The sequence below is a fragment of the Colius striatus genome, chromosome 5 (assembly GCF_028858725.1).
Source record: "Colius striatus isolate bColStr4 chromosome 5, bColStr4.1.hap1, whole genome shotgun sequence".
Lineage (NCBI taxonomy): Eukaryota > Metazoa > Chordata > Aves > Coliiformes > Coliidae > Colius > Colius striatus.
Genome location: NC_084763.1, coordinates 554,363 through 580,641, shown reverse-complemented (window position 1 = coordinate 580,641; position 26,279 = coordinate 554,363). Strand labels below are relative to the sequence as shown.

At 48.9% G+C, this 26,279-nt stretch overlaps 1 protein-coding gene across 6 annotated transcripts; it reads left to right on the top strand.

Moving 5' to 3' along the window:
• The first annotated feature begins 1,554 nt into the window (after positions 1 to 1,554).
• On the top strand, positions 1,555 to 25,534 carry ICE1 (interactor of little elongation complex ELL subunit 1). Of its 6 annotated transcripts, XM_061996153.1 has the most exons (20): positions 1,555 to 1,648; positions 2,010 to 2,068; positions 2,791 to 2,906; positions 3,975 to 4,463; positions 5,184 to 5,295; positions 6,294 to 6,370; positions 6,985 to 7,022; positions 7,654 to 7,736; positions 7,968 to 8,007; positions 8,098 to 8,154; positions 9,806 to 9,895; positions 9,990 to 10,043; positions 10,969 to 11,300; positions 11,858 to 16,534; positions 17,317 to 17,485; positions 20,484 to 20,644; positions 21,890 to 22,080; positions 23,466 to 23,572; positions 23,756 to 23,854; positions 24,644 to 25,534. In XM_061996153.1, the coding sequence occupies exons 5-20, from the start codon at positions 5,218 to 5,220 to the stop codon at positions 24,823 to 24,825; spliced, it is 6,435 nt and encodes a 2,144-aa protein (XP_061852137.1). In that variant the 5' UTR covers positions 1,555 to 1,648; positions 2,010 to 2,068; positions 2,791 to 2,906; positions 3,975 to 4,463; positions 5,184 to 5,217; the 3' UTR covers positions 24,826 to 25,534. The 6 variants fall into 6 exon arrangements, with proteins under 6 accessions (XP_061852137.1, XP_061852138.1, XP_061852136.1 ...); XM_061996154.1 differs by lacking the exon at positions 2,791 to 2,906 and having other exon boundaries at positions 20,553 to 20,644; XM_061996152.1 differs by lacking the exon at positions 2,791 to 2,906.
• The last annotated feature ends 745 nt before the right edge of the window (positions 25,535 to 26,279 follow it).

Genomic DNA, 26,279 nt, shown 5'->3' with positions numbered 1-26,279 from the left:
GCAGAACTACTCCTTGAAAAGCTATTGTCCCAGCTCTGCTTCATGCCTGCAATCAGCGAGACCTGAAGCCAGTTCTCTGTGACACCCCGTTATGCCAAGCAGCGCTCACGAGGAAAAGCTCAACTCGTTTCAGTCTATTTTTGCATGTTTGATTGTTATGAGATGGTTTAGTCAGCAACTTTGATGCCCTCAGTTCCTACACCAGAGAGCAAAGTAAACAGTCCTCCATGCAACTCCAGTTCTGACAGGCTTTTATAAACACACCTTGTTCACATCTCTTCTGTCAGAGTTCTTACACGTGATACCCACTTTTGTTTCTCCTTTATACCTTGGCTCAACCGTTCTGATTGTGCTACATCCATTTTCCAGATTGCTGAGGTAAGAAGAGGGGAAAAAGAACAACTTAACACATACCAGATGCAGGCACGTGATGGGCTTGTACAGCGGCTTAGTGAAGGTTTCTTTTCTCTGCTTACACCATCAAACGTCCCGTCAAACGATGAACAGTCACGAGTGTTCCAGACCGCAGACACTCACCATGTACCTGCACACCTCAACTCCTCCAGGAACCCAGGCCTCGGCGGCGCGCGCCGGCCGCACGTGCGGCTCACGCAGCGCCACGTCACCGCGCTGCGCCCCTTCGGCTCCCTTCGGCAAGGTTCGGAATTGCCATGGAGCTCGGCTCGTTTCGGCTCTTTTCGGCTCGGTTCGGAAGTGCCGCCGAGTTCGGCTCTTTCCGGCTCTTTCCGGCTCTTTCCGGTTCGGATCGCCTCGGCTCCCGCCGAGCTTGGTCCCGCCCCTCCGCGTGACGCAACGGCAAGGCGCGGGGCACGCAGGGGAAATCCCCGCCCCGTACCTGGGCCCTCCGCTCCCCCCTCCCGGAGAATGTGCCTGTCCTGCGCCAGGAGACTGCCCTGTACATAGGACAGTGCCGGAGGCTTCAGCATCCATTCTCTTCGCCGAGCCGCGGCCGTGTTAACGGCGGCTTTGCTACGCTCGGCAGCCGCTGCCGCCATTTCTGTCGCCGCCGGTCAGGCAGCGCAGTGGTCACCCCGGTGGAGCGGAAGGCGAACTGGGGTCCTTTGGCTCGGTTCGGCCCTTTTCGGCTCGGTTCGGAAGGGCCGCGAGCTCGGCTCTTTTCGGCTCGGTTCGGCTCTTTTCGGCTCGGTTCGGAAGGGCCTCGAGCTCGGCTCTTTTCGGCTCGGTTCGGCTCTTTTCGGCCGCAGCCGAGCTCGGCCCCGCCCCGCTGACGGGCCGCACGCGCAGGGGGTGGGGCTTGCTCTCGGATGCGCCGCCTCGGTTTGGGGCTTTCTGCGCTCCGGGGCGAAGCTGCCGGTCCCGCGCCTGCGCCCCGGCGGCTGCGACGACATGACAATCGCTCGGGCAGGGAAACAGCGGTCAGTGTTCGTTGTCTTTCGCGAGCCGCGGCAGCGCTCTCCGGGCGCTTTCTCCCGCTCCGCCTCCGCCTCTTCTGCCGCCGGGCGTCAGGCAGTGCCGTGGTGACCCGCGCGGGGTCCTTCGTGCGGCGGCGCGCGGCGGCGGTGTGGGCGGGGCCGGCGGCACCATGATGCCGGGGGAGACGCCGCCGCCGCCCTTCGGGGCCGCGGCCTCCGGCGCCGCCTGCGCCAACTGCGGCCTCCTGCAGCAGGTACCAGCGCGGCACGGCCGGCCGCAGGCGCGGGGCCGAGCTGCGGCCGGGCGCGGGCACCCGGCTGCCGGCAGGTGTCTGTCCCCGGCGGTGTGCGGCTCCGGCGGGGCGGGCGCGGGCGCGGAGCGGGCATCCGGGCGGTGCCGCCGTGCCGGAGGCTCCTCTGGGCCGCGGCGGCTCCGGCCGAGGCGGCGGCGGCCCCGCGGAGCTTGTTCGCGGAGCACGGCCGCTCGCGCGGCTGTGCGATGTCGGTGCCTCGCTGGGGTGGGCGGGCAGCCGTTCCGCCGGCCGTTGGCGGCTGTAGCACGGCGTGGGAGCTCGGGGCCAAGCCTCTTCACCAACTCGAGCCTCTTCTTTACAGAGCATAAACGAATACGTAGCGGCCTTAATTGCGCTGAAGCAAAAAATGATTGATGGCGAGTGAGTACCGCGGGGCTGGGCGCGGGGAGGGTGGGCTCCTTTGCGTGTCACCGCTCCGAAGGTCTCAAAGCGATGCGGCAAACGTGTTGTGCAATGTGGGTGTTTGTTAGTGCGGAAGGCTGCCTGCTCAGAATGAAAGTAATGTCTTCACAAACCGGTCTGAAATGTGTGTGTTATAGCCCATGCTGGGTGTTTATGTTATGGGATTTGTGAGAGTACTTATCCCTCTGGAGAGAGCCCAGCGCAGGGCCACCAAGGTGCTGAGGGGACTGGAGCATCTTCCTTATGAGGAAAGGCTGCGGGACCTGGGGCTGTTCAGTCTGGAGGAGACTGGGGGGGGATCTCATTAATATTGACAAATATCTAAATGGCGGGTGTCAGGGGGCTGGGGCAGCACTTTTTACTGCTGTATCCAGTAACAGGACAAGGGGTGATGGGATGAAGTTGGAACACAAACAGTTCAGTTTAAACATTAAAAAAAACCCTATTTCTCTGTTGAGGTTTGGGAGCTCTGGCCCAGGCTGCCCAGGGAGGGTGAGGAGGCTCCTTCTCAGGAGGTTTCCAAACCCACCTGGACACGTTCCTGTGTGACCTGATCTAGGTTGACCTGCTTCTGCAGGGGGGTTGGGCTGGATGAGCTCTAAAGGTCCCTTCCAACCCCCACCATTCTGTGATTCTGTGGTTTATGTTTTATGACATATTTGGTTATTTATTTGTTGCAGGACATGTGTGGGTATTTATATATTACTCCCAATCCCAGCAGAAGTATCTTTTTGAAGATGTGTTTCTTTTTATGTGTTGTGAAGGCTATGGTGTGGGAGCTGTAAGCTGGGCGAGGGTACGTACAAACCCTTTCAACAGGGTTTAGTCTGAGCATTCAAGTGTGAAGGGCTGTTGACTGTCGATATGGGAAGTGAGGCTGGACACTTCTCAGAACAGCACAGTCCTCCAGTGCTTCTCCTGGTTTGCCTTCTCTCCTGTGGCTGCTGGCAGTGCTGGGCCGGGTCGCGGTGTGAGCGTGTGGAGCGGGCGCCTGTGCTGCGCGTACCGCTGTGCTGCAGCACCTCGCTGCAACCCTTCGCATGTCCCAGGCACCTGTCAGCCCGACTGTAGGGCATCTCAGTTCCAGTTCCAAAAGGTGTTTGAGAGCCCTCACTGTCTACAGTGTCACCCACGTCTTCCAAGCTGCCTTACCCTGTGTCCCTAGATTCTCTTTCTTACCTCCAGACTTGGTGTCCTGGTGTGCAGTTCTTGTAGGAATTACCTTTCCTTCAAGTTCTTGCAACTCGGCCACTTTTTTTCTTCCGTTACTCTTACCTGTTGCATGTAGAGGTAATGCAACCCCCTCTGCATTGAAGTAACTCCCACGGTGTTTCTCTTTCTGGCTCTTTCCTCTTAAAAGGATAATTCTTAAAGCCTGTGACATTTGAGAACAGGAAAGAACAGCTTTCCGTGGTGCTGGATGCCCTCTGGCAGATGCTGAAACAACAGTGGAAAGACTAAAGCCTTTTAGGGTCTTTTGAACTGTTTTTCTTATATATATACCTTACTTTTTCATTTTAAACTTGGGAAACAGGATATGATTTTGTGATGGTGTGGTTTGATGTTTAATTTCTAGGTTAGGTTCTTTACCTGAAGAGTGGTTTGGGTTTTTTTAGAGGTGCAAATAGTTGACGGCAACAAATTCATGTAGTTGCCTGTTGTGTGGGTTTATTCTGTTCTAAAGCAGAATAAGGTTGAGGTTGGATGGCTTAATGAAACAAAAGGGTTACAGTGACTGCTGTAAGAAATTGCAAGCCAATCTCACATGTTCTCTGTTTATCTGTAAAGCATAAGGAAAGGTGTCCCAAGACTTGGCTGTCAAAATGGGGTGGGAAAATGAATATGTCTTTTTCTTCTTTTGCAGTCGTCTGCTGACAGAGTATCAACAGAAATGCACTGATATCCTTTCCTTTTGTCATTGGTGTTCTTACAGAATTAGTATATCAATGTCTCTTACGAGAGGCCTTAAGGCTTTTTATTTGAGGCTTGAAATGCCTCTGGTAAAGAGCAGGGGGACAGACTTTATAAAGTAAGTAAGGCTTTGGAATGAAAACTGTCCCCTTAAGGTCTGGCTGCATCTTGTATATGGTTGAAGAAACAGCATCTGGAACCTGTGTGTTGCTGAGAGTGTCTCCAGCTTGTTCATGTAGAAGAAGCAGCTTTGCTTGTTAACCTGCAACGTGCTGCAGAGGTTCAGTGGAACATCTAGTTCTGCAAGCCCTGTGGTTTTTGTAAGTCGGTATTGGGTGTTTCTTTGCCAGTGGCAGTTGGATTGAAATATGCCTACAGGTGCTTGATAAACTGTGCTTAACATCTACCTTAACGAGAGGCCACAGCTTCAATTTGCTGAACGGTAAGTTTGGTTTAAACTCTTTCCCCAAGGTGCTTCTGTGTTCTGGGTCTGGAACAGTTTTAGGTGTCTGACGTTGCAACAGCAGCAGCCTTGGGGCTGGGCTGAGCCTTTCTTTGACTGTGCTCCTTGGGCCATAATCAGCAAAGACAGCAAAAACTCCTCCTGCAGTACCTGAGTGAAACTCCCTGCTGGCCTTGTGTTTCCCAGCAGCCTGGAGTGACCAGGTGGGGATGGAGCTCATCTTTTGGTGATGCTCAGGCGTAAGCATGTGTGGGGCGGCCGTGTCTGTGCCCAACGCTTTGCCTTAGAGCTGTGCCTGCACACCTCGTTTCTTCTCCTTGGCTGTAGAGGAAGAGGCATGGTATAATCCTGACATCCAGGGTTGGGTCGTGCTGTGATTCTCCAGCACTGTCTCTGTAGAGAGGCTCGCTCCTGGCAGTTGAGCGCAGGCAGCACTCCTGTGCAGCACATGCCCTCTGCCTGCCTCCAGGCACGCTGGAATGCTTTCAGTTGCGTCTTGAACTGTCTTTGAATGTAAGAAACTGAGTGGAGAAATGCAAACCCTCTCGCTCTTAAAAGCCTTTGGGTATCCCTCACAGCATTTTCGCACAGTGGAAAGCAAAATACTCAGGCACTTGCCTGAAGAGTCAGAACACTGAGACTGGAAGCACCCGTGGGTGTTGGCAACTTTTGGTTTTTGAGTTCCGCTTCCCATTTCAGAGAGATCTCTGCTCTTCGTTGCCAAGTGGAGCAGATGCTGCAGAAAATCCTGCCTCTGGAAAAGTGCCAGGAAGAGCTGGGTTCCTTGAAAGCAGAGTTGGAGGAGAAAAAGGTGTGCTTGTAAGGTTTAAATAACTTGCACTTTTTCTGTGGAAGGAGATGTCTGTATTTAGTGCTCATCTTCATGAAGCAGGCTTTAATGACTCCTGTCATTACCCCAGCTCACTGGGACAGGCACCTCAGGGTTTAGGTGCAATTCATTAAACAGCAGCAGGTTTCAGATGGGCAAACATTTTGGGGTTCTGTAGCTCCTATGATTTTTTTTATCAGCTTATTTGGGGTTTATTTCCTTATTTGGTAAAGAAGGAGTTGCCTTCCAATTCCTTTGGTTTTCCATTCAGATCTTTTTAGATTACTAAGCTCTGTCTTGTGCTGCTGAAAAGCTGCAGAGAGGCTTTGTGCAGAACAGGCTTTGGCTTCTGTTACCATTTTGACCAAATGCTTTTACATCATTAGCTACTTGAGTTTATTGCTGATTTCTCTCCCATCCTTTAGCTGAGATTTGGTCTTTAGCAGGACCTTTTCAGTGTTCAAATCACCTAAATGTGCATCTTTTCTAGACATTAACTATTCTTTCTGGAAAAAATACACCACCCTTTTTGTTGCAGCTTTTTCATGCTGGTGCAAAGTGGGATTTGCAGCTGATTTGTGTTTGTCTTCTGGCTGTACCTACTTTGTCTTCTGTGTTGTAATTGTTTTTTAAACCCTCTTCCTTCAGCAAGCATTAGTAGCCGATGTCCTGATGGCACTTGTACAGGATAAAAGCAGTGTTATATGTGGGTGTGTAGTAGTTGTGCTTTTAACTTCAAGTTCCTGTCCAAATAGGTGTTGGAGGCATGTACTGAAAACATAGATACAGATTGATTTACAGGTTGGTTTGTTACAACTTTTGTCTCTAAAGAAGAAGAGTAACCTAACCTGTCAACTTCTTGTTTTCTCATTGAATATACTCTTTTGACTATGCACTGTTCTCATTAGAATAGGTAGCCTCTGACATGTTTTTGGTTTTGCCCTCAGAACATATTTTAACCATGCTTTCTTTCTTCACAGAGTTCTCTGAAGATTTATCAGGAGAGTCAACTGGAATATGTTAAGATTAAAGAGGAAATCGTAAACAGTGATGCTATGTGAGTGCTTGTGTTTTTCACAACCTTTCTTTCCCCCTCTTAACTCTCCCAGACCTTGGTCTCCAACCTTACCTATTTATGCTTTCCATTTTGCTAAGTCTTGTGTGCTTATGGGTTCTTAGAGCAGGGAGTTGGAAATGCTGCAGTCAAAATTGCTCAGGGTGCCTCAGTCTTTTGGCTTTGTTTTGGGTTCAGTGAGCCCCTGACTATTCTGAGGAAAAAGCTGTGTGCTGTAAGTGATGCTGAGAGCCATTCCTTGTAATCTCATGACTATGAGCAAGGCTTCGTTGCTTTTAAGGGGCAGAACTAACCTGTGTGTTAGGTCACAGGAGTGCAGAAGTCAGTGTCCTTGGGTCATGTTTGTGGTTGTAGCTGAAGATACGTCTGTGGCCCCGCATCAGTGGGCTGACTCCGTAACAGACGCAGCCCTTACTGTCAGTGTCAGCAACGTGCCACTGCTGGAAGGTTTCAAATTCAGGGACACATTGCTCTCAAAGCCTTGAGTCTAGGAAGTGTGTTTTACCTGAAAACAGCTAATTTTTTTTTCTCTCCCATCTTTCCATGCAACAGAATTGTGTACAAAAGTAATATGCAAATGCCTTCCTTTTTAACAGGAGAAAGAAACTGGAAACTAAAGTGAAGAAACTTGAAGGTAACTATCAACATTGTGTTGCTGTGCTACTCTCTTACTCCATCTCTTGATTCCTTCTTTATCAAAAGGATTACTCACCCCTTCCTGACGCTGAGGCCCCAGGGAGCACAGCAGGGCAGTGCTATGTGTGGTGCTTTGTGAAGTACATCAGCCCTTCTGCAAAGCGGTTTCTGTTGAGTATCTTGGGCACATGGTGTGAGTGAAGTGGGGAGGGAATTTCTAGTCATGAGAACATCAAAGAACAGAGTCTGCTGAGCCTGTCCGGGCAACCTGTAAGTTGTACCTACGTATGAGTCACTGAGCTGAGCTCTCAGGAGTTCTCTCAAGTGCTTCTCTTGCTTGAGCCTCACATTCAGTCCTCACTTAGCTGCCCTATACTCCTTATTCCCATCCCCCTGCACTCTTCCCAGATGTCTCTTAGACATTGAGAGGTCAGGTGCTCTTCTCTTTTTATTAGTCTTGAGTGCTATCTGCATCTTTCTGATGCAGCTGCCTACAGTGTTTTCGTCTTTGAAAGAAAAGCCCCTTTAAATAAGAGAATAAAACATATACAAGAAATGTTGCACTTGGTTGTTAATCTCATTTCCTTTTCTCCTTTGGTGTCTAACTTGAATTTTGGTTCTCCTTATAGAGGCTGCAACAAAGCATACACAGGACTTCAGACAACTAAAAACTGAAAAGAAAAGGCTTGAAAAGGAGCTAAAGAAGGCACAAGTAAGGCTTTCCTGGTCTTTTGGATGGAGCTTTTCCTGGTGTTTCTGGAGGAAGAAAAGAAAGCTGCTAGTTATTGCTAGATATTGAGTGATTAAAGATAGTTTACCCCCAGAGACAGAACTTTTCCAGCTGAAGCATGACCGCTGAAATGCTGATTTAGATTTCCTGCAGGTTAGGAGTAAATGCAAACTGCGTGTGGCATGAAAAATCAACGTGGTTTACTTTTAACAGGGAAAGCTTGATGGTGTGCTTAAAGAGAAGTGCAGAAAGGGTAAGTATTCCCTTTGCTGCCCTTCAGGTGGGCATGTGGCACTGCTCTCTTTGATCATTTGGTTTGTGCCCCCTCTCCTCTGTTAAACAGTGAAGCATGCTGAGACCCAGAGCTCAGGCGAGGACCTTGCCACAGACCTGGACAAAGGTAAGATGTCCCTGCAGGGCCATTCTCTGTGTGGCACCAACCCTTATGGGTCCATCACAGCCCTTTTGGAGCTGCCTGTTTTGAAACAGAAGACATTGACAGAAGTGCTGTAAGAGCAGCTGTGGCTGGTGCAAACACCTTGCTGAAGGACTGAAGGGACAGATGAGTGCTGTCAGTTTTGCCAGTTTTTGTCAGTTTTGTCCATGAACACGGTCAGTCTGCCCCATGTGTGTGTGTCTGTGTGAAGTCAATGGATGTGCAGTGATAAAACAGAATGCAAACACTGAGGAAAGACAAACAGTTGTCTCTTTGGAGCTCGTTGAAGCCACCAAGGAGAAGCCTGCAAGGCAAGAGGTGTGACAGGAGTGTCAGATGCTACCATTTCTACACAAGGCTCCGTGACTCAAGTGGAAATCCAGCCTGTGTAGCTGTTTCTTATCCCATTGACTCCTTTTTTTTTGCCCCTAATGATCTAAAATATCTGCTGTAAATTATATCTGCCTCTGAGTACTGAGGCAAAGCTTCAAGTGCATTGATTTTTTGCAGTCTTTTAAATAAACAAGTTCCCGATTCTGTTCTTTGCTTTGCAACGTTTATGTATAAAGTTTGTTGCCAAAATTAAACTGCTTTTGAGAAAGCTGTATCTCAGCAGTTCTCCTGTGCCTTGACATCTTTTTTACTGCCTTTTGGGTTGTATTAAATTGATACCCAATTTCATCCTTCAATTTCTGATTAATGACAAAATGGGGAAATCAAGATCTGAACTCTCATTTGAGCTTCAGATGGCAGCAAGGCTTTGTCACCAGTGAGAAGCTGTTAGTGTGCTTAACAGCTGTCATGCAGAACTGGCAGATTTCCCTTGCATGTGCTGAGTGGTTTTAATATGTCTCTTCATAAAAGAGCAGCAGTTTCCTCTGGTCTTTTGACTTATGGAATTGGCACAAAATCTCACTTCCAGGTTGCTGGATGTGCTGATGATAGCCTTGGCGTAAGTAGGCAAGGTACAGGTGTGTTTTGTTGAGTTTTTGATCTGTTTATCCCTCTTCACTTGCCCTTCTGGTTCTGGAACCAGATTGGTATGGCCTGGCAGTGGTGCCATTAGGACTCCAGACAGTGTCTGCTCGTGTTGTGGCCTGATAAAGTTAATTCAGATACATTTAATGGGCTGTTAATCCACAGGAGGACTAAGATGAGTTACTACTGAGTGGGCATAAAGAATGTGATGTGAATACTTTCTTCCCCAAAGATTTCCTCCTCCATTTCTGTTCATGTCACCTGGGTTGTTTAATTTCACTAATGCTGCGTTCAAATCTGCTTTTACAGTTTTACTCTGGGGGCTTTTGGCTACAACTTTTTGCCACCCTCACTATAGAAAGGAAAAGCTAAAGTGTTCTGCAACTGCTCCTTCAGTGCTGTGTGGCTGTGGCCAACACAGGATCCATTCTCTCAGTGGCACCTGTAGCATTTCTCTTTGAACCTAAAATGCCCCTGATGTCCCTTGTCTTGTTTTTTGCGGTGGCTGTTTTGTGTTTACCTGTAGGCATGTGCGTGTTCTCAGCACAAATAAACAAACATCAATCCTGAATCTATAAATTCTGAAACCTGAGCGACTGAGGTTTTCCTCAATGAACTAAAATATTTATTTTGACAGAAAAAATCAAGCTCCTGTTAGAAGAGCTCTGGATGTGCATTGACAGTGCGACGGGAAAAAGAGAGAATCAGGAAAACGACCCTGTCCTGGGTGAGATGGCAAATGCAAAGCTGTGACATTTTCTGGAACCTGTCTCTTCTGGCCAAAAATAAACATTGGTACACTTATTTATTTATTCTTTCAGCTTCTATTCAGGATAAAGCATGGCCTGAAAAAAGAAGACTGTCAGTGACAGAAGGTAAGCTGCAGTAAATGTGAATTCGTTACTATGCAGGTGCATTACTTCAGCCTTAGGGGAAATCATCTGTCTGGGTGGTGTTTGCATAATGCTGTTGTGACAGATCCGAAGGTTTTCCTTGCTGATTGCCTAGTCGAGAGTGTGTGTGAATCTGAAAATCATTGCAATTATTAGTTTGAACAGCCAGGTGGAATGGAATGGTCTTGTAGATAAAAGCTGTTGTAACCTGCAGTTGTGAATGAGAAACCAAACTATCTTACTGTCAGCTGCTTCGACCGTTTCATAATTACACCTTAATTACTATTTCATTATAAACTCTGCAGTGTGTATAATACATAACATTATGTAGAATATAGTGTGAATTACGGGGTGCAAGTGCTGAAACACGGCAGTCTGAAACAAACACGTGGGAACATAGCGAGTGGTAAAATGAGAAGCGGTCCCAGCATTGTTTCATTCGTGCCTGCCTGGAGGTGAGAGGTAGTGGTGCACTCGTGCATATTTGTGATACAGAGAAAGGAAAGGTGTAAGTGGGTAATGGCTTTTATTTTGTAACATGATATTTGGTATAATACTAAAAAAACCCCATCTGAGTAGCTAACCACGGGGCCAGGATGTGCCATGTTAGCCCAGGGTGGCTCTTCCTGGAAAGAAACATTGGGAAGAATTGTCGCAAGTAATCCAAGCTGGAAAGCTTGGGGAGCTCTTTGCACATACACTTTCCTTTTCCATGAAAAAAGTCGTTATTTGTGAGTAACGACATCTGATCTCTGTCAGGAAAGTATTTCTGAAGGTGACATTAAGTGCTGCTGAGTCTATGAGAAGGTCACTTGAAATGGGATGCATTCTCGTTACTGTGATGTTTTGTCTCTATAAAGAAAAATGAGAGGAGGAAAAAGTTCTTAGTGATATTTTTGTGTCTTAGAAACTGTACAAATGCAGCAAAAGATCAGGAGGTGTGATGGGAAAGCGCTGCCTCGGTGTGCTTCTCTGGAAAGGGCTGGAAAGCGGCATCCTGCGGCAGCCGTGCCACTTGCAGCGGGCCCTGAGCATCTGGGAAGTGAGGGTGCTGGGAGCAGGGCTGCTGAGGCCGGTGCTGTGCGTGGGGACTCGCAGACAGATGGGGCACACAGCAGCTCTGACCTCTCTGACCACGAGCAGAAGGGCCCTGCTGGGGATGTGATGGAGATACTGGACTGGGCCAGGCCTCTCCCTGCGCTGCTGTCTCCGGTCCAGCTTTCACCACAAGCTACACAGGTGGGTTTGAGGATGTGTCTGACTCGGCACTACCCTGGTTGTGTAATTACTGTGAAAATAACCATTTGGTGCTGCTTTTTGATGGCTGTTTTGAACATCGGCGTTATCCCAGTGCGCTGAAGGGGTCTCTGTGAGTGCTTCAGGCCACAGGGACACTCGTTTACCTGTGGAAGGGGGCAAAGCAGGATTGGCTGAAGTACATTTAAACCAAAACCACCTGTGTCTCAACTGCTGTTGTCCTTGCTTTCCCTGGTGTTGCAGACTTAGGTTCCCAGCTCCTGTTAGGTGTAACGTGGCTTTCGGGGCAAAATCCCACAGCCCCAAAGTCAGGGGGAACCCACTCCAATGTTGTTTTCCAGAGATCTTGGCATCCAAAGGGGTGGACGAAGTTCTGTCTTGTCACAGAACTGCTTTGCATTTCCTGTGGGGAACAGTGCTGAAGGATGTGATTGTGTTGATACAGTTGTGTGTTCGGTCCCCAGTCATACTTGTTGAGAGAAATGGATTTAAACCTCCTACGAGGCTGTGCAACATTAACTTTGTGTCTTTCATTCAAGGATATGCTGTTTGGAGAAGTGACAGCTTCCAGCGATGAAGAACTCGATGATGCCTCTGCGGCGGAGGATGTGTTACAAGAAGACCAAGCCCAGCCTCAGACTCGCAATGTGTTCAGCCTCAGTGAGGAGTGTGAGAGGCACAGCAAAGTGAGCCAATGTGGTCTCCATGCAGAAATCTCACCTACCCTGAGCTGGAATGAAAAGAATGTTCATATCAGTCCAGAGATGTGGAGCAAGGAAGAGAGAGGGGCTGAAGCAAAGCAAGCTGAAGCTGCTGCTTCTTTTGCAGACGTGGCAATGAGCAGAGATTGTGTGCAGGGGCACTCTGAAAACATGGACACCGAGAAGAGAGAACTGACTGAAGCATCAGCATGTGAACTGGAAGCCATGGAAGAACAGAAGGGAGACAGTGAGGATGTGCACAGCAAAGAGGGAGGTTCTGCAGCTGATTTTGTGTTGCACAGTTTCAAGCCTCAGAATCAGACAGAAAAATGCAGTGAGGCAGAGCCGACAGAGGAGGATGTGGTGTTAATGAGAGCTGTGGGTTCTGAGGGTGAACGTGAAACGCCTGAAGTAATGGAAGCAGAAAGAGACAGATTGTCAGGAGAGAGAGAAGCTCCCAGGCCGGGACCTGTCCCCCAGGATGTTACTGGTTTGCCACCTGAGCAATGTATTGTGCATCTAAGGGAAGATTCTGAGGAGGAACCTGATGTGTTGGCACAGAATGAAGCGGTCCAAAGGGAATCGGAAAATGTAATCCAAGTAACTGAAGTGGCAAGTGATGGAGGGGAAGAGGTGAACCAGGTCACACTTGGCGAGGAAGTAGCAGCTACGATACAGATGAGAGGACTCTGTGCAGAGGCAAGTAATGAGAGGGAGCTCCCTGAAAATGTACTGCCTGACTTCAGTAGGTCAGAATCCTTCTGTGAGGTGGAGTGTCCTAAAGACCTAAGGGTACAGCGTGGTGGGGAGGGAGTAGCTGTGGAGACTGAGGCAGGCACTGGAGCTGTCGAGATCTCTGCGTGCTCGCAGGGCCCTGCAGTACAACCTGGCGGTGAAGGGCTGCCGGAGGAACCATGTGTGCAGCCAGTAACGGGTGAGGCGGGCAGAGAGAGCCAACCAGAGACTGTGCACGACTCTAGGCTGTGCTTACCTGTGTCTGCTGTTGAAGGACACAGGGATTCATTGCCTGTGGATGGCCCAGGCACAGGTGCAGGTATGGAGAGGGCTGCTTCATCGGCCCTGTCAGAACATGGTGAGCAGCTCAGAACTGAAGACATGGATACGAGCAGACCTGAGGCAATCGAACCAGCCCTGACACATAACAAGGAAGAGGTTCCAGAGACAGCTGAATCGTCAGAGCTACTCCACGGTGCAGAAGATGGACAGTTAGTGGATATAAAGGTAGGGGGATGTCTGAAAGGCAAACCCCAGCAGGAAGCACATGGCAGCAATCCCCTGCGAGGGGAGTCAGCCTTGGAGAATGTGCTGGGGCTGGCAGCAGCCGTGAGCATGGCTGGTGCAGGAAGCAGCACAGCACAACCTGAGTCCTACATGGTGGCTTCTGCAGGAAGAAGAGATGAGATAAAACAACCTGAAAGCCTGTGTGCTGCAGTAGAACATGGGTTATCTGAAACTCAGAACATTGGGGTATTCAAATCTCAAGAGACTGAGTTCAGTGTGAGCCCAGAAGGCTTCAGAGACAGTGAGCAGTTAGCAAGAGTTGATGCTGCTGAGTCTGTCGTAGGGGAAAGCCATCTCACTTCTCAGGCACAGCTTGCAAAACCTCCAGATCCATTCCCAGTTACTGAAAGTGATAAATGTGATGAAATAAAAGGGGAATTCAAGAAACAGAGTAAGGAACTGGTGACTGAGGCTTGTTCCCGTTCATTTAACTGGGAAGAGAATGTTGTGAAGACAAATACTTGGGAGGTTGTCTGCCAGCCTACATCAGACATGGATTTCAATAGTGATTTGGCTTTTCCTACTGGAGGGGACCTGGAGATAGGCTGCATAAATACAGAAGAAACAGATTCTCCTGTGCAAGTGGGAGTTGGCTTGGAGTCCACAGTGCCTCCTGACCTGGATTTCAGCCTTCAAAACAATGACAGTTCTATTGAAGCTAATGTCTCAGAAAAGGCTGCTTTTCCCCATATGTGGGAAAACAAAGGAGATGAACATGATGTTTCACGGAGTGCATTTAACTCTTCTTCAGAAAGCCTCGGAGAGGGTGTGGAGATCCTGCCTGCTGAACAAGACAACACGTGCAAGGAGCTGGATTGCCCTCAGAGGGAACTTTTGCCTAAAGATGAAGTGAGGTTTCCAGACAAGAAGGAGCAGCCAGTACATGAAGAACATCAGGCATCTGTTAAACCCCAGATCCTGGATGCAGACTCTTACAATAAGAATACTTTTCTTCTCAGAAAGTTTGATTGTCAGGAATCAGGATGGGAGGTCAGAACAGATCTGTCTAGAACTGATTCACCAACAGCTGAGGGAGAACGCCAAGAATTGAATAGTTTCGAGGCATCTGGGAAAAATGCCATAAAAAGGTCCAAAAATGATGTTGATAAGCCAGAGCAGAGCAATGAATCTGAAGAGGGAGACTGTTCTGTTAAAGAAGGTAGGGATGTGAGATGCTCTGAGTGTGTGCCTGTGTTCAGAAGGGAGCCAGGGGCTGCAGACAGTGCTCTGGACACTGGTGCAGTCGTTGGTGCTGGTGAGCAGGGGTGTGAGCTTCACTCACCAATTCCCCCAGAGGATGCTTTGTCCCTCAGTCACCTAAGAGCAGACACCATGGTGGGTCTGGATGCAGGCTGTGAAACAAACAGCTCTCTAGGTGCTGCAGATGGGCCCTCAGGAGTGGCTGGGGAGGGCTGTCCTGAAGACTCAGCCTCTGGGGAAAGACAGCCTGTGTTGGTAACCTCTGAGAATCCTGGGGGTGCTAATGAGTGCCTGGGAGATTCTAAGAGAGCTGGATGCATCAGTGACAGTGAGGAAAGGCTGTTAAAAGCTGAGTTGTCACTGGAAAGCTGTGTGATGCCAAACGCTGGGGAAAACAAGTCACCGGTTTGCCAGGTGCTAACTGCATCCTCAGAGACGGGCAGGGCGGCTGAAAGAAACAGCGAATTGCATACAAGTGCGTTGGCACTCGGCAGATCCTTAGAAGAGAACAATTCTGACAAGCTTCAGTCAGATGTGGAGCCAGGCAGACTGAGTGGTGTTGATACAGGGGTCTCAGTGTTGGAAGAATGTAATCATAATGGGAGCTGCACTGCTTGCACCACGGGAGAAGGCGACGCTGGTGTTATCCTACACGGTACCAGTAGCGGGGGGAAAAAAGTCAAGTCAAACCCAGCCCTGTCTGGTGCAGAGTGGAACTGTCAGAGGGTCAGGCAGCCTTCCGAGCCCCCAAAACCAGGGCTTGAGAAGCTACGTGTATTGGAGTCAGAGTCTTGTGTGGGTGTTGGCCTCAAAGAGAGACACAAAATGAAGTGCAAAGGGCGAGAAACAGCTGGAATCTTGACTGTTTCAACGCAGACAGAAGCCCAGGTAACGCACACCAAGCTATCAAAGAGGCTTCAAAGAAAGGCAGAGGCTCTCAAAGCGAAGCTAGCTCAGCCGGTTCTTGCAAACGCCGACACTTCCGTGCCAACAAAGTGCTCGTCCGAGACCATAAACAAAATCAGGCGAGAGATGGGGCCTCCCCTGCCGCCCTTGCTGCTGCCTCTGGTCGCCACTCCCCCGAAAGCCGCGGGCACCACGTCCCCAGCACCGTCTTCCGCCGGCCGGTCCCCTCTGCTTTCCCCTCTGGACGACCTGATCTCGCCGCTGCGGGAAACTCCGATTCCTCCCCTCATGTCCCCGCTGACGGCCACCCCCACGGTGAAATCCGCGCTGCTCTTCTCCCCTGCCTCGCCCCCAGACCCGGCCGCCGGCCTGAGGATCCGCTCCTCGCCTCTCAAGTTCTGCACTTCCATTCCCAAGCACGCGCTGCCGGTGCCGGGCCGGCTGCCCCAGCTCGCAGCTGACAGCCCCGCGCCGGCGGCGCCGCCGGAGAACTCGGTGAGGATCCTGGACACCATGTACCCCGAGCTGTCAGCCAGGGCGCGCACGCTCAACATCCTGAAAGGCAACATCCAGCTGGGCCGCTGCGCCTTCGCCGACGGACAGAGCTTGCCGGGCCCCGTGGCTCAGATCGGTGGGTTCAAAGCCATCGCGTCTGCGTCCACGGCGTTCGTCAAGACGGGCACGGCCAAGCGCGGCGGCGGCAGGGACCCCGACAGAGACCCGCAGGGTCAGCAGCCGCCTGTGGGCTCGGCCAGCCAGCCCGAGAAACGGCCAATGCCCATGCCCAGGAGCGCAAAGAGGCTGAGGATGGACGGCGAGCCGCTGAGGCTGGAGCCCGGCCGCGGCCCTGCCGTGGCGAGGACTGAGAGCGCAGCCTCTGACATGCCCGAGGCTGCCGGCAGAGACGCCGGCGGCGCGGGGCCGGTGAGGAGGGTCCCCGATGCCGACGGACAGAGGGTCGCTCTGGCACTGAAGAGAATTGCTGAATCCTGCTTTGACTTGCTGCCGGTTATTAAAGGTCACGTGCACGTGGGCAATGTCTCAAAGGCTCCAATCATGAGGGACGAAGAGAAAGAAGTTGTCTATGAGTTTGGTGTAAAAAACAAGGTAAGGAGCATCGTTTCTAATCTTGTTTTAATAATGACTTGTGTGTTTGAGTGTTCAGTGTTTGAACTCTCGGTTGTTCAGGCAATCTGCAGGGCCAAAGCATAGTCTGGAAAGTTGTCTCAGACACCTGAACTTGTGGAACCCCAGAAAATGCAGAACTTCAGCAGAAGTGACCATCCAGTGGTGTCCAAGGGGCAAAGCTGGGTTGGTTTCCTGGTGTGTGCATAAACCGCGTTACTTTTGCCGTGTTTTTGGCAGCGGGCAGCGTTCACAGCTGCTGAAGGAGTTCCTCTGAAAGCATCAGGTTCCATTTACGTCTTGTACGTTTCCAATTCAGTGGGACAAACTGCGTTGTATATGCAACACTGTACCCTTTCATTCCATGTCTACCTTCACTACTCTGCTTCAGGTTGTTCAAATGAATTATGCTGGAAGAATGTTCCGTCAGATTGTTTCTGAGAACTTGCTGAGCATCAGAGTTGAGAACATCTGCTTCAGTGGCTTGCCCTCTCACAGGGGGCTGGGGCAGACCCAGCAGCTGACCCGGGGCAGCATTTTGCCCTATTTCAGTCCTTGAACATAGTGAAGCTTTCCTCAGAAGTTGCCACCACGCCCTGGGGTCTTTTGCTGGTTGCCTCTGCTTTAGCTTTCCGCACTGTTATTTGAATGCGACAGTACTGTGGCACCTGAGGCAGCAGTTGCTCTTACTGGGTGTGCTTCTGTCGTGTTGTCGAGTATCCTCACCTGCGTACCAGCCTAACGGTGCTGTCTGTGCCCTCTAGCATTTGGCAGAGTCGCTGCTGCACGCCATTCTGGGTAAGCTCAAGGCTGAGAAGCAAGCTGCAGGTCCCCACCTGGCCCAGGCGTTGTGCCGCGTGTACGTGGGGCTGTGCCGGCAGCTGGGGGACGCCGAGCGAGCCCGCCTGCTCTGCTACAGCCTGCTGAAGGAAGGTATGCTGGGGCTCAGAGGGCTGGTTTCATCCGTGTGCCTTTGCTGCTGTGTTGCAGAGGGGTGATGTTTGTAAGCCCAGCCAGACCAGTGTCTGTGACAGGGGCATTTTCCATAGGGCTTTCCTCTGTGGCACAGCCGCACAGGCTGATACGTAAGGAGCTTCCTCTCACCCTTCCTCCACATCTCTGTCTCAGTTCAGTGAGGACCTGGGCTCTTTGGAGCCTTCTTATATTTCCAAAGGAATATTTCATGGCCACCTTCTCCAGAATGACACTGTGATTCCAGGGAGATTTGTTCCTTTTGCTTGTTAGTATTGTTTTCATTTTACCTGGGTAAGCACTGACTCGTAGAGCAAGTGTGACTTAAAAACATGTGTTGGCTTGAGGTAGCGCCAGGAGCTGCACAGTACCTTGATGGAAACCAGTGCAACTTGTCCTCCTTCAGGTTTTATTACTTCCCATTGTCCAAAGTCTCACTTCTGTTGAGAGGTGTTTTCATCTTGGTTCCCTTTCCCCACACACGCTGCCTTCAGGTCCCAGTAACAAAGGCAGACATACCTGATCTCATGCATTTGTGCACACACGGCCCTGGGCTATGTTGAGTCTGTCTGAGTTCTGAAAGGACTCGTCTTGAAAGGACTCGGCTTGAAGCTCGGAACAGTGTCCTGGGATCTGTGCTTCAAGTTAAAATGAAGCTTGAGAGCACCAAGGAGCAAAATGCTCCAACTTGTGGTTGCTTCAGCTTGCGGTTATCTTCCTTGTCTGCCTGTGTGTCCTGTTGGGGATTGTGGGTTTATTTTGTTCCTGGTTTTGTTGGGTTGGGACACTTTTGTCTGGGTGGGTTTTATCTGTTTCTCTGTCCTTCATGCAGCCCATCACAACTCTCCTGTCACTGTTCCATGTCCAGGTATCTTTTCTTAGCCTGAATTAACAATTAAGCCTTTTGTTTTTCAATGCCTTGGTGGTTTGTCTCTTTGTGAGCTCTTGCAAATATTAAACATCCCCTTCTTTTCCTTTCTTTGTCTGGGTAAGAGACAAACTTCAGTGGCTAAGTGCAGATTTTAGTTGAATGTTTCTCTGTTCTATGGCCCATCACTACCATCCCAGACCCACTACAACTGCATAAATTCCTGTTGTGGTGGTTTTATTGTTACCTTTGAATTGTGAAGAGCAGTAAACACATTTTAAGGGTTGCTTGGCTTTTTAACTTGTTTCTTTTCATTTGATTACAAGGCATCCATTTGGAAGTTTCTCTCTTCCATGTAGTTTCACATACCAGTTGGCAACGCCAGCGTGAGCTTGTGCCAGCTGCACTATTGCCAGATTGACTGAGCAGTCAGTACCACCCCATTAGACTTCTTGTCTTGACTTCCTGTCCATCCTTTTTTCTTCTGTTCCCCTTTCCAGGTATTCTGCCTTAACTGACTGTAAAGTAAACGTTACCTTGCATCCCTTGCATACTTTTCCTTTTACTCCTCCTCTCTTCCCCTCCCTTTTTCTTGTTTGCTTCATTTGGGTCCCCCTTTAACTCCTACTCAGTACTGTGTGAGTCACTCAAGTCCTGCGAGCTCATGGTCAGGCAATTCAGACTGCAACATGTGGCTAATTCTGGTTTAGCAACAGTCCTTGTTTTGGCCAAAAAGCCTCACGTTCATTCTTGCATGGTGAGGGACTTTGGAGTAGGGAAGGTCCATCCAAGACACGGGCTGGAACACTGTTGAGTTCTTTTTGCTCAGTGGGTCCATGAAAGCTTCGTGATTTGATGTGTTGTTATATGCTCTCTAGTTGTTCAGATCTCTCTTAAAATGTAGGAGTTGTGCTAAAGTGAAGAGGGAAGGCAGATGGAGCTTTTCAGGGGGTTTTGTAGCTCTTTGTGGTGACAATGTGTTGCCCAGTTACTCAGACATGGCTATTGCAGTGTTTGCATTTCATGCCAGACAGTAGTATCTACTTCTTGCTTACTCCAAGGTACCTTTTATTGCTTGCAAACTACACACTCAGGTTTCAGTGTAACATTTTGCCTTGAAGATCTGTGCTTTGGCACTCAGAAGGGTCTGTTAGCTTCCCTTGGGTGGCCTGGAACTCTTCCTTCTCTTGCTCATGCAGTTCTGGATATGTAGCTGTTAGTTGCTCTGAAGTGATGTAGGGAGTGAGGTTTCTTCAGGTCTATCTGCAGGGCTCTTTGACTGTGGTAATACAGATTTTCACATCTGTCATTTGTATTCACTCAAAACTTGTGTAACATGTGTCGTTCCCTTGGAAAAGCCAGGGAAGGTGGCTGAGCAGTGTCACAGATCCTGTTTGAACGGTATGAAGGGTCTTTGCACAGTGTTGTGTGTTTTGCTGTGGGTTTCATAGGGGTGTGGGTGTGAGATGTTGGCAAGCGCTGTGGATCTGTGCTGAAGACCCAGTTCTCACAACATGACACATCTCAGGATCATTTTTCTCTTTTGGACTAGCTCTGGTTCCATCCGGTGATCAGAGTGCTCATTTGTGACCAGACAGCATTAGGCAGGCTTCCAGAGTGCATCTGCCAGTTTAACTTCAACCTAGAAGAATCCAGGTTCAGTGCTCCAAGACCCCTCTCCTTAGTGAACCGAAGTGCAGTGAGAGTGGTGAAGGGAGACTAGCCTGAAGATGCAAAAAGAAAGCTCCTTTTGTACTGTCACTACACAACCAAGTCCAGTAAAGCCTTTTGTTTCTCTTTTTCTGTATTAAAAAATCAAAACAAACACATAAATTAGGTGAAATGACAGTGTTGGGAGGTGGCTTGAGGGGGGGATGGTTGTGGTGGTTTTTCCTTGGGTCTCTATTTAATCTTGGGACTGAGCCGTGTCAGTGTGGCTCCCTTCTCTGGGCTGCAGTTGTTACATGGCTCCTAAGCCTTCCTGCCTAGCTGTCCCCCTGAGGAATGAACTAGCTTTTAATGCCCCAGTGCAGATATTTCTTCTGGTGCTAAATGTTAAAAGCTTACTTTGTTCTCTCTTTTTTTCCTTAGACTTCCCAGACTCAGAAAAATTGATTTTATTTATCACAAATGTGTGGTCTGACATATTTGTCTTCCAAGGTGCAATTAACGAAGCTATGCAATTAGTTGTCAGGCAGAGTGCGAGCAAGGAGATGCTGGCCTGCTTGAGTGCTTATCTCAACTGGGAAGAGGTAACATCTGCTTTCATGGGGTCAGCTTTGGTCTGTGTTGGTCACCTTGCTGGCTGAATCAAATAGAGCAGCTTGCTTCTGGGGAAGGGTGTGGAGACAGGCAGTGACTCTGCTGTGGAGTCTGTGCAGTGGCACGGCTGATGCTGCGTCAGGCCATTGCCCTGTGGCCATCCAGACCCTGGTAGAACACACCAGATGGATTGCTTTCCCTATTAAATAGTAATTCCTCTATCCAACATTAAAAGTAAGCAAGGTTTTTTAACCTTTGACTGGAGTATTCTTGGACTAGGGGCTTGTGTCCCTACAGGTAACTTTGATGTTCTTTGAGGTGTTGGTTTTGTTTGTTGGGTTTTTTAGTATCTGTTGGGCTTGTTTGTCTTTCAGAGTTCTCTGTGTAACCAGTAATTATTTATCACAGTTAATTCCAAGATGAAGCTTGAAGTCTCTATTTACTCATGGTGTTTCTGTGCGGTAGACTGTAAATACCCAGGTGTAAAGGCTCTGTTGGAGCAGGGCCTTTAAGTGCTGCACCCACTGGAATAAGCAGCTCCTCTAAAGTTCCTGATCTAGTGCAGGTTTGCAATGGAGCAAGTTAAAAGGGCATGGTATATGCTGCTTTGATTAACTCACAGCTGGGATGTAGCAGGAAGCTGTGGTATTCAGCATTATGCCATGCTGCAGTCCATGTTCAGCAAAGAATTCGTGTGCTCCATTCTGTGAGGTTACAGCTTTCAGGTGACACATTTTCAGTTATTCCTACCTTAGCTGTTGCAAGTACTGCCTTGGAAATTAGCCCCTAAGGAACAATAAACAGTAACAAATGCCAGCATCAGAAAATCACACACAAAGAAAATTAGTTAGCAGGATTGGTCTAATCTTCTTGCAGTGGAAAACACTCTTCTGACTTGAAAGCTTCATTGGGAGAAACAGAAATCCCCAGTAGGAGGAGAGGAGAGCAGGTGTGGGGTTGGTTGTCCTTAGTGAGGTTTTTGTTTGTTTGGGATTTTGGTGGGGTGGTTGTTTTGGTTTTTTTTTTACAAACTCTTCTTTTAGTAAAAGCATCAAGAATAATATTGAGTCCTTGAAGCTCTTAGATTGTGTACTCTTCTTGTTTCTGTGAAGTCAAACCCAAAGCTGAATTTCTGGTGTAAGATGCTGTGGGCAGTCAGAATCACATAAACATAGGGTTTGGTTCTGGATTGGTAACTTTTCATGCATTAAGATAATCACCTTCTAAAATTCCAGAGTTCCTCTTTAGATGCTGGTGTGATGGTCTCAAACCTGCTCTTAGAAATGCAGTCCTGTCCAAAAGTAGCATTTCAGCCGAGCGAGCAGTATGGGGAAGATCTGAGTGAACATGCTTGGCAGTACATCTTTGCTGTTGATCTGCTCTGCTCTCACCTCAAGTGGGACTGGACACATGACAACGTCATAAGGTACTGTGGCAAGCAGTTCTTGCAGATGTTTTCCTACGTGGGGTTTTGGGGTGGTTTATTTGTGGCTTGTTTTGGTGATGGATTTGGCTGTTTGTTTGGGATTTTTTTTTCCCCAAATTTGAGACATTATGATTTAGTTTTTAAGGTAATAAAATATCACATAGGAACTTGGGAAAGAGGGCATTTTGACCTGCTGAGACCTAGACTGCTGTGTTTGTGTGCCTTACCTTAAGACAGAACGAGAGCGCAATGAGGAAATGTTGGGTAGCTGTATGTGGACAGTTGTGAAAGATCTTGAGGTGGGCTGTTTGTCAACGAAGCACACAATTGATTGTCTTCCTCTCAACTTGAACTGTTGATTTCCCTCCTCCCATAACCAGAAAATGATGGTGGAACTTCTGGTGTGTTAGCAGCACTCCTTCAGTGAGTTATGGTTATATGAGACATAACCATAATCATTAGTGTACCACCCGGATTTCAGTCTTGATTTTAGTTTAAAAACCATTATAATACTGTATTCAATGTCTTACACTTTCCTTGAACTCTATGGTCCAGTGCATGGACTGCTGCCATACTCGGTGTGATTTGGTAGGCTTCATTTTGATAGCTGCACTGATCTTTGATATCTACACCGATCTGACAGCCGCTGTTGTCTAAGTAGAAATTACATAGCACAACCTCAAAAAATAATGGCATTTCTTGAACTACAATATTACATAACCATTGAGTGTAAAGTAAATGGAAAGAACTTACAAGCTGCATCAAGTCTTATGTACAAGTTCTATGCTTTCAAATAGTAAAGAAGTTATTTTTAATGAAATACTATTGAAGGGAATACAAACTGGCTTCAGTGAGAGGCAGGTCATATTAACCAAAGCCAGAGCCAGTTGTGTGGAGCTGTGCTGGTAATAGGTAACTGGATCTGCTGGTGTCATCTTAAGGATGAAAAATGTCCTAAAAATGTTTAAAAACAAGCTTCAGATCCTACTTGTAATGTGCAAGCTATGAGTTTTCAGTCAGATAAGAAGCTTGCACACATCTCTGTGTGGCTTTGGAAAGTAACTCTTCTAAAAGCTGTTTCATATACATCTATGGAGTCAGTGGAGTAAGTTCTTGACGTTAGGTAGAGATGCAGAGTGATGCAGGGAAGTGACAGGAAAATGAGCATGAGGTGCCATCCTGAGCAGGAGTGATTCCTCCAGAAAGTGAGCTTTGATGTTTGGATTTAAAGCCTTCTGTAGATTACTGAGAAGGTGAAATAAAGATGCAAGTAGAGGTGTGGAAACACGTGGTAAACAGCAGAACCATTTGTATTCATGATTGTAGAGATATTGTACCACCCCTTCACGAACTGCCAGAATTTCAAATTCATTTGTCTTTCGCAGCAAAGTGCTTTGGCCTTCTATGGATAAATGGGTAAAGAAGAGAAAGGGGCATGAATCTGCTCAACCCATTCCTGATAGTGTCATAGCATTGACACTGAGGCTAATTGGTGAGTCATCTCAACTCTTGGTTGAGCTTCTGCTCTGTGTAAGTGTGTCATTAGAAAGTGTCACCCTTCCTGGAAAGTGAATGGACATTTGTACTGGAAATGTGCATTTTCTGTTTGGCAGTCAGGAAGTGTAAAAGTGAGGGAGGTGAATGTCAGATGTGCAGTAAAGCTTTTGTTTTTCAGGTCGATTGGGCCAAATTGGTTTGAAGGAAGGATGTCTTGCTGCAGTGAAGAACATCAGTTCTGTGATTGGGCTATTTGTACAGCATGCAAAAGAGGAAGGTAATGTTGACTCTGAGGAATTTCAGTGTGACAAGGGCCATGTGTAAACAGAGCACACACACACATGCTTTCCAGTTTGAGTCCGTTTCTGTTCAAAGAGAATGAGGCGTATGCACTGCCTCCTGCTTGAGGCAGAGAGCAGCTCTGAGATAGCTTCAGCCCCCTTGGGATTACACTGTTTTCTGGAACAGCACATCAGCTGCCTCGAGGAGCTTAAAGGGTGATCTTCCCTTGGGCAGTGATAGCTAATTTGTTCCCTGTGCAGCTCATGCTGAAGCTTGCTAAGATCAAGACTGTTGTATTAGGAGGGGGTTGTAAGGCTGCAAATTCCTCAGTGAGACAAAGCAAGGCAGTTAGGGCAGCAGAGCCCTAATTAACCAGCTTCTGAGTTACTAGTGATGTTCAGCACATTTTGGCAGTGGACACTAGTCTGTCAGGGCTGTTTTGGACCACTTGTACAGCTTGTCTTTCTTTCAATCTCATGTTCTTCCAAGTGGGTGGTACATGTCTCTGTCAGTTTCAGGCTGTGTGAACTTGTCTGTTCTCACAACAATCTGATCAGCTGTAATTAGAGTAAAATCAGTAGTGGCTCAAATCTCTTATGCCATCGGAATACTGATAATTCAGAAGAGTGGAAAAGTGTTGGTATAACATGGGATGTTATAGAATCTTGCTGCTTCCTGGTTTTAGGCATCCCAATTTTTATGTGTTTTAAGTACAGTTCTTGAACTAATGGTTTCTTTAGATTCAGGTCAGTTTCTATAAGCTGGTTGGTGTTACCTTTTGCAGGTGTCCCATGGGCTGTGCAGCTGGCAGCTGTATATTCGCTGTGTGACTTGGGTTCAAGCAATCCAGAAGGTATTGTCGAGGCTGTCCATGCCTGGAGAGCAACAGCTCCCAACAACATCCCATCAGCTGTCATGAGTTGCCTAGCTGAAGTCAGTTCTCTGTGTAAAATGGAGCTAATCTAAAATCCAAGGAAGAGGACAGATCTGAAGGAAGAAGTGCCTTATTTTACCAAGCAGTAGTTAGTTCCAGTTAAAAACAACACCAAGCAGTGTGTCCTCTTTTCTTACTGGTTTGTGTTTTAAGGGAAGGTCTGACCACAAAAAGCAAGCCCAAGTATTTTATTTGGCTTTTCTGTGTGAGGGAAGAGTTTGTTTTAAAAAAACCCCACCAAATGAAAAGGCTTGCCCTGGTACCTGCTCTGCGATCTGAAAGCCAGCGTGCCTTGGACTCCCGAGGGGCGTCTGGCTTGATGTCAAAACAAGTGAGTAGCGTTTTCATGGTTTGACATCGTCAGGTTGGCGCAGGGGGTTTGACACAACTGCCTGCAGCCTGGTTCTGGTATTTCATAGGATATTTATAAAGTAACCGTTCAGGTAGCAGAACTCTGCCCCGATTCTGCTTTGTTTTGCCTCAGTAGCCCCATAAGCTTAACTTAAAAAACCCTGGTGTAAGAGAGGTAGGGATGGGCGTGCTGTATAGAGAGACAGAGACGTGCAGTCTCTGAGCCTGTATATAGGGTATATGCTGATGATGTGTCTCACATTGGATCTTGTCCCACTTGGGGAATGCTGTGTATGTAAATAGCAAGCGGGTTCAGGACCAGTTCCCGTTCCTCACGCTGGCATCACTACACCCTGTTTTGTATCTTTCGTAATAAAACAAGGAAACGCCGTTGTGTTCGGCTCGTTCTTCGTAAACACCACACGAGGGAGCGTTGCATCCGCGCTGGCTTCGGCTCGGTTCGGAAGTGCCGCCGAGCTCGGCTCTTTCCGGCTCTTTCCGGCTCGGTTCGGAAGTGCCGCCGAGCTCGGCTCTTTCCGGCTCGTTCCGGCTCGGTTCGGAAGTGCCGCCGAACTCGGCTCTTTCCGGCTCCGTTCGGCTCGGTTCGGAAGTGCCGCCGAGCTCGGCTCTTTCCGGCTCGTTCCGGCTCGCTTCGGAAGTGCCGCCGAGCTCGGCTCGTTCCGGCTCTTTCCGGCTCGCTTCGGAAGTGCCGCCGAGCTCGGCTCGTTCCGGCTCTTTCCGGCTCGGTTCGGAAGTGCCGCCGAGCTCGGCTCGTTCCGGCTCTTTCCGGCTCGGTTCGGAAGTGCCGCCGAGCTCGGCTCGTTCCGGCTCTTTCCGGCTCGGTTCGGAAGTGCCGCCGAGCTCGGCTCGTTCCGGCTCTTTCCGGCTCGGTTCGGAAGTGCCGCCGAGCTCGGCTCGTTCCGGCTCTTTCCGGCTCGGTTCGGAAGTGCCGCCGAGCTCGGCTCGTTCCGGCTCTTTCCGGCTCGGTTCGGAAGTGCCGCCGAGCTCGGCTCGTTCCGGCTCTTTCCGGCTCGGTTCGGAAGTGCCGCCGAGCTCGGCTCGTTCCGGCTCTTTCCGGCTCGGTTCGGAAGTGCCGCCGAGCTCGGCTCGTTCCGGCTCTTTCCGGCTCGGTTCG